This window comes from Dermochelys coriacea, chromosome 6 (assembly GCF_009764565.3).
Source record: "Dermochelys coriacea isolate rDerCor1 chromosome 6, rDerCor1.pri.v4, whole genome shotgun sequence".
Classification (NCBI taxonomy): Eukaryota; Metazoa; Chordata; order Testudines; family Dermochelyidae; genus Dermochelys; species Dermochelys coriacea.
Genome location: NC_050073.1, coordinates 83,706,333 through 83,714,243, shown reverse-complemented (window position 1 = coordinate 83,714,243; position 7,911 = coordinate 83,706,333). Strand labels below are relative to the sequence as shown.

Sequence of the window (7,911 nt, the reverse complement as noted above, 5' to 3'; positions counted from 1 at the left end):
TACCAGGCACAAACATATTAGTCTTTTACTCCTTTATTTTCAAACATGCTGGAGTCATAGCATAAAATCCTCCACCCTCCGCATTTCATATTACTACAAACTGACACAGCAAGGCAGTAGCTGATCTTGCTTCAATCTCTGTCAGTTCTTGATCTTCTTCAATAGCATAGTGTAACTGCTAGTCTTTAGTGATCTTCACTGATAATATTCCTGTTCTTCATCAGCTTTATTATGTTAGAATCTGAGGGTGAAAGTAAAATTTGCTCCAATGTGTGAGGTGGATGAAACAAAAATAATGATACTATTGGAAATGTTAAGATATCAAGCATAGTGGTAATGCGAAATCTGAGCTGATGTAATTTTCCCACCATTAGTTACTCTCTTTTTGGTCCAATATATTCTGATAGAAGTATACTCTGATACACTGCTGCTTTGTTGGTTAAAAAAGTGTAAAGTGTATTCACCAAGTCAACTTAATTACTACAGTGGTTTTATTTTCTGAAAGGAAGGGGATTCTAACCTGTTGATAGCTGAAATCCTGCTTAGACATCAGTTTGTGGCCTGATATTACAGAGACTGATTTTTATAAATAGCATACAGAGAACACACCCATTGGACCACATAAAGAATTTGTGAAACAATATAGCTACCTCTGTGAAAGTCAAATACTGAAAAACAAAACTCTAGGTCTCCAAACTGCAAGTTAGAGCAGTTCCCAGGCAGTAGTTATTTCTTTATTTATGTATTTATTTTATCGTGCATTTTAATTTATGGAAGTCTCTTTGAAAAGGTTTACTTCAGAAATTTGGTCAGCTAATATCTGTTCTGTGACAAATGCACCATATAAGAGTTTCTACCTGTGGTGGGGCGGCTGCCCCACCCCTATCAGAGATAGGGCTAGAGTAGGCCAGAGCGGCTGCGCAGAAGGGCAGCCAATCAGGAAAAGGCCTACTGGGAGCCAATCAGGGCCAGTATTACAGCCAGCCAATCAGGGCTAGGCCCTATATAAAGGCTGCCCAGGAAGGGAGCAGGGAGTGTGTCCCAGACCTTCATGGGGGAAAGTCTGTCTCCTGAGCAAGAGACAGGCACCTCGGACAGAGCAGTGCTGGGCAGGCTTGGGGGAGCATAGAAGGGCTCCGGCCCAATACCTGCCGGATTGCGGGTCCTGATAGAAAGGGCCTAGAGGGTGCGAAGGGCCAGAGGGGAAGTGGCCCAGGGACAGTTAGACAGGGGGAGAGGAGGAGGGCATGGAGGCTACCACTAGAGGGTCCCTGGGTCAGGACCCAGAGTAGTGGGCAGACCTGGGTCTCACCCTTCCTCCTTGTACAGCACCTGGCCGTGGAAGGGTGGCCATGACAGACTGCAACCGGCCCTTGAACAGAGGGGCTAGATCTGAGAGGTTGTGGTTGGCCACTGTGGCAGGAGCGAACTGGAAAGACTGCTGTTAAACTCCCACCCTCCCCTGGAAGGGGGCAAGTGTGGACTTGGGGATTAATTTTTATGTCTAACTAGAGCCACATGAAACATGGTAGTTTCAGTTTGTAGTGGTTTTCATTTCTTGAGTTTCACTATAAATTTCAGGTTCAAACTAGCCATAAAATTAAAAGTAAGTTTAGTTTTTTTTACTTTAAATTATAAAAAATTCCCTATCACATGTTGGAAACAGAAAAAGAAGGATTTCTTTTTTCTGAAGTTATTCTACTTTATCAATAGACTACACAGGCAAACTGTCTGCTTATAGCCTGATCCTGCAAAGTACTATGGGTAATGCTTACTAACCCACTGTAAGCGTTACTCCCAAGAGGAAGGGTCTGTAAGATCAGGCCCCTAATATATTTTATTCATTCTATGAGGAAGAAATCTGGGCCACTGACATGAAGCTTCAGATTCTAAAAGACATTTTTGAAATTACATGTCAGCCATTGCAGTTAATTTTGACTCTCATTAGTTTAATAACAATATTTTATGTTACTTTTTTTTAAAAAAAAACCTTTACAAAGACTATTTTAATGAAGGGATTAAAAATACAAAAAACAAAGACAGGTAACTTGAGATGCAACTTTGGAATGTATATGGCTAGTTCAAATGTGCAAGCTTGAACTTAACAAATGTTTAAAATATTTGAGTTTTTTAAACAGTGCCAAAATAAACCACATCTTTTCTAAAGACTACATATTTAGCTAGGCACTAGCAATGCAAATCTTTCAACCATTCCAAGTATTTGTTTAAAAGCCTCACAGAACACGTGCGCTCCCTACAAAACTGGAGAATGAAATGTTTAGACCACTGAAGCCCAGTAACTGACTTACGATCAAGCTAAAACAAGACAAACACTTTGTTTCTTGGATTTGTGAATACATTTTTTATTTACCAGTGCAGTGGAAGAAAAAGGAATATTTTGCACAGACCTTATGCTAATTGGTGTAATGATAAAAGCCAGATGTATTTCACGTAATGCTGCAATGCTGTCAAGTATAGTAGCAGAGAAACTGCCATTCATTTCTTGCAAGAGTTTTCTCTGCCTCACAGTAATTTGTTTGTACATGGGGTACAGCACCCTCAAAAAGCAGCTTTCATATGGCATTATTTTAAACAAAGGCATGTAGAAACTGACATTTAGATAGCAACTTCATTTTTGTGTGTGTATTAAAGCAATTACAATTCAAGGTCACCTAATAAGATTTTTTTATAAAACCATTTTAATTTGGAAACTAAAGTGAATGAAAATCTTATAAAATATCCTATAATTTGAAAAAAATGGAATGTCTCTGTGACAACACATTGACATTATTAAATTATTTCAATATGATAGCTTATTTGTGAAAGCAGTCTTCAAATTCTCATACATTAATAATTAACTAATGAGTCTTCCTATCAGCTGAATATATTTAAAGAGGGTTACAACTGATTTCATCTATAGGGTTCCACTACAAGACTGAGTGGGCTATGAACTTTTCAACTATCAGCAGCTTTCCTGACACCAATGTACAAAACTACACTATGAGATTTTGGCTGTGGATTGAATGAAAAACAGTACTAAATAACTAAAGGGCCACAGTTCTGTTCTGTTAAAGTTGACTTGTCACAATATTGTTAATTAGTGAGGGCTTAGGGAAGGCTTACTATGAATATAATTACAGTGCTGAAAAGCATTAATAACATTCTTATCCAGAGAAAACGTGACACTATTTACATATTTCATCATGGCATGCATCATGAATGGCTCCCAGTGCTGTCATTCGCTGCATGATCACACAGAGAAATGCACAAAATTTCAGGAGGGATATGAAATGCTACATCAAAGTAATGGTGACACTGCTACACCAGTAATTACCATTGTCATAGTCTTTGCCTATGGAAGACAAGCCCTTACTCTGAACTGGTGGCTAAGGCACTACCACTACCGGGATGTAATCTGACACAGTCTCATCCTTCCCCATAAATTAGGAGACTAATAAATAATGTCTATTTTGTGGTTATACAGTATTTTACACCTGTACAGACATTAACTAATCAATCCTCACAACAATTCTGTGAGGAAAAGCAAAAACAAAATACTATTATCTCCATTTTACAGATGGGGAAACTTAAGAGGGTGAAATCCTGCCCCCCATTAAAGGTAATGGCAAAACTCACCTTGATTTTAATGGGTCCAGGAATTCACCTACACTACAGAGATTAAAGGCCTGATCCCACACCACTGAAGTCACTGGGGGATTAACCGTTCATTTCAATGGGAGCAGGAGAATAAATCAATTTATTTCAATGGGAGTTTACCTTGGCGCTTTTGAAAAATCCCACTAGGTGCCTATCTGCATCTTTAGGTGCCTAAATACCTTTAAAAATCTGGCCCTAAGTGACTTGCCCAAGGCCACACATCAAGCCAGTAGCAGGACAGGATTAGAACTCAAGAGGTCCTTCACGTTTAGATGAGCCTTCCCAAGCATTTTCCCAAAGATGACAAATATTTGTAGCTGAATTTTTAAAAGGTGATGGATAATTTAACAATGAATAAAAGTAATTTGTAGTTGCACTACAAGGGTGCTAAAAATCCATGCTAAAAGGTAATCTGATCTCATGCTTCATGGTGTAAGTGGTAACACAGAGTCAGGAAGGAATTTTCCCTCATATACAACATGGCACAACTGTATTATGGACGGTCATCATCTTGCTCTGAAGAATCAGCCATTGGCCACAACCAGAAAGAGTATATTTGACTTAATGACTATTGATCTGATCTTGTATGGTCAATCCTACTTTCCTGGATAAAAAGGGAGGATGGAAGCATGATTATGTAAAGTGTGCATGTAAAGGATGAGGAGCTCTTTCATTAGGGAGTCTGTTTTTCATTTCGGGGCGGGAGGGGGGGCAGTTATTTTTAGCAATTTTTTTTTTTTTAGTTTTATGTAGCTGTCCAAAAATCAGGGTAGATTTTTTGTGGGCTGTCTCTTTATATACACTGCAATGAGTGATGTATATTACATATATTACTCATTACAGTAGCATACACTGTAATGATTAATCTCTTTATAATGTTCCCTAGTGAACTTTAACACAGTACTGTTTCAAACAGCACTATGTCATAGCGCACTAGGGAACCTTTTGTGCATGCCAGCCGCGTCTACATGGACCAATTAATGTGTAATACATTAGTGCGCTTTAGAAATCACATCCCACAGTCCACATTATTGCTCCATGTAGGCAAGTTCTTTGATACAAGTAACCATTTCTGCTGTTCATTGGATAAACACGAGTTTCATTTTTTGTACTAAGAGCGCTGTATCAGTTAAAACTGAAAATCAGAAGCCCTACCCTTAAGAGAGAATCAAGGTGAAAATTCTAGATATACCTAGATAAATGTGAAAGTGACACCTAGGTCACTCAAGCATGGACAAAAACTTCTTCCTTCCTTGTTTGCCATTTCCCTCAAGCAGAATTGGCACAAAGGTGTCCACAGCATGTGGCATGCCACTCAATACAACACTGCGGGTACAGTAAGGATATTAGAATAGGTCAGTAGTTGCTTCCAATCTAGTGAGAGCAGCATCCTCAAGACAGTAATTACAGGCTCACTTTGCGCACAAGAGGAACTAGGGCCTCGTGCAGCAGTCATTGGTTCCTCTTGGGTTTTACCAGTTCCCAGGTCTGGAAGCATTAAAGGGTCATCGGTGGTTTAATGACTATGGAGGTTCAGAAGCAATAATCACAGTCTGTCTTGGGGCAGAGTGGGGGGTTTGGAATCACTCATAGAGTCTCCTGGGGCATAACAAGTACTATGCACTGTAGGTAAATGTACCTTCCCCTGCAAGTGGCCTAGTTGGCATACTGAAACCAAAAGGAGCCTAGGTCTGCAGACAAAGAATGCAGAGTATTCTGCATTCTGCACGTTGCAGTGTCTGACCAGAAATACGAACCCTGAGTCTGACTCTCCACATTAAATGGCATATTGCAGATTTCTTTCCATCATTCTTCTATTCTCTTCTTTCATTGTATCTATAAAAACAATCACTAAAGGGAGAAGACAGCATAAACCCACAAAAGCCAGAGGAGGGGGGCTGAGCAGAATGTTCAGTGCTTCCATTTCAAAGGAGGAGGCAAGAAGATTGATATAGAAGAGATGAGGCTGTGCCTTACACAGTGGAGGTGAATGGCAGTTCCTTTGCCCCAGCAAGGTGGAGTATTAACCCCTCAGAGATTTTCTTCCTAGGAGAGGGAAGAAGAGCTTCAACACTAATCAATGTAACTACATTTTTACAAATTAATGAATCTACTCTTTTAGTGAAATCTAACTGTACATACATGTTTATAAGGAGCTGAAATTGATCTATAATAGGATTCTGTGCTAGCTATAGAAATTCTTTTTAAAGCCACGTGTATACCTTCCCCATGATGCATGTAAATAATTCTGATTAACAACTACAATATGGAGGGATTATGAGTGTGGATCAGGAGGGAAACATCTCCATGATATTAATATACATAGAACATTGAATCTGAACTTTTATTATCAATTAAGAAATACATTCAACATTAAAATATTCAATTGTTTGGGGACTGATAAATAGCACAGTAGATTTATAGTTTGAGACTGTGCTTTGTAGGACTGGCCCCTGAAGCAGGCTGTATGTAACAACATGACCAGACTATGTCTTTCAGCACACTACAGTCCGACAATGTTAACTGAGAGAAGAGACTATTGTTAAAACAGCACACAAATGATTTCCACAATACTCACTGACGATACCAGAATACAGCTGCTTAAAGCAAATACATGTTTGCAGAGATACAGTTTGACAAATAACACAACTCAGCAGCGAAGTGGTTAAACATTTATGATTTGATTTTATCTCAGGCTGGAATGTCATTGGAGTGTCCCACTTCTAACAACTGTTTGCTAAGTTAAGGCTTTAGTGTTTACATAGTGCTGAATGAAGCAGCCTGGTCACCAGATGTGAATACTTCCCTAGGCTGGAGCTTTCAATCAGATCACAGTCCTAATGGTCCCTGCTCCAACCTTCTTCCTCAGGACGTCCACCAGCCTTTCCAACCTGAGATGCGGGCAATGTGGGGAAGGGAGGGAAGAAAATAAAAAGGAAGCTAACATTAGGAATGTTCTGGCTGAAAGAGACAATGTTTGCAATGAACCAAGCTGTCCTGGTGGTGGTCATGCTAAGAAACAAAGCATTACTGTAAAAGACAGACACTAGGGCAGAATGCAGACAACTTGAGAGAAACTTTTAACCTACAGCCCAACCCAGTCACAGTCCGAGGTGTATATCAACTCATCTTCCCTCTGAGAAGGACATACTGTGTCTGAGACGCCCATGACACACTAGTTTACACAGGACTGTATGAATAAATCTTGCTGCAGATATGCCACGATACATGGGCAGCACATTAAATTGCTGGAGAAAAAAAAACCCCGACTCGGTGGCTGTTGCCTTCACTAAACACAATACTAATTGTCTTGTTTTTTTTAAAAGAAAACTAGCACGTGGTACTAAAGCTATGTGTACACTACAAGTGGTACAGTGGCAAATCTGCAGCACCGCAGTATGCTGATGTAGCATGGATGCTTCCTACATTGATGAAAGGTTTTTTTCTGTCACTAGTTAATCCACCTCTCCAAGAGGCGGTAGCCAGTTCAACAGAAGAATTCTTAGCTGCACCTACAGTGGGGGTTAGGTTGACCTAACTAAGGTGCTGAGAGTGCCAAATTTTTCACAGCCCTGAGCACTGTAGCTAGGTTGATCTAATTTTTAAGGGTAGACCAAGCTTTAGCTCAATTGAGCAATGTGCCCTTGCACATACTGTATGTTTACCTCTAAAAATCCCATGTGTGTTTATATCAAAATCTCTTTTAAAAATACATGATAGAAGTCGAGTTTCTGAGTTGAGAGTGTATAAGATGTTATGTCTACACTGGTTCATATGTTTTGAATTGATGATACAAGCAAGAGCGTACCATAATTTGGGTCAAATCCTGCAAAATGCTCAGAGTCCTCAATTCCCATAGACTTCAATGCAGTGGGAGCGAGGGTGTTCAGTGCCTCACAAGATCAGACTCTTCCTGGCACATAGCCAAACCCAAATTCTAAATTTGTCCAGGAGTTTGCATTCACATGCATTTTTCTTAAGCACTCCAGGGAAAGTGTATTTAGTTATTTACTTGGTTTAATCTATTTTTTTTATGTAATCCTCCAATGAAAGTTCTCCCACAAATAAACACAGAGCATAAAGCTGGACATTGAGGGAAAGGGAATATTTTCAGTGCCTATGCCAGTTAACAAGAGTTGTGACTTGTGAGTCCAATTAGCTGCACACAACACTGAAGGTTCACCATCTTTTCTGGGCTGAGAAAATGTTGTGTGTATATGTATTGTATACTGCACAACACTGGAACATAAATAC

General features: G+C 39.7%; 1 protein-coding gene across 10 annotated transcripts in view; it reads right to left on the bottom strand.

The window, feature by feature from the left end:
* Positions 1 to 2,352: 2,352 nt before the first annotated feature.
* The window catches only part of MIPOL1 (mirror-image polydactyly 1), a 298,592-nt gene continuing 293,033 nt past the window's right edge, over positions 2,353 to 7,911 (bottom strand). For all 10 annotated transcript variants that reach the window (XM_043516946.1, XM_038406726.2, XM_043516951.1 and 7 more), the window contains one exon: positions 2,353 to 6,548. In XM_043516946.1, the coding sequence (XP_043372881.1) occupies positions 6,482 to 6,548 (67 nt within the window). In that variant the 3' untranslated portion in view covers positions 2,353 to 6,481. The remainder of the gene's footprint in view (positions 6,549 to 7,911) is intronic.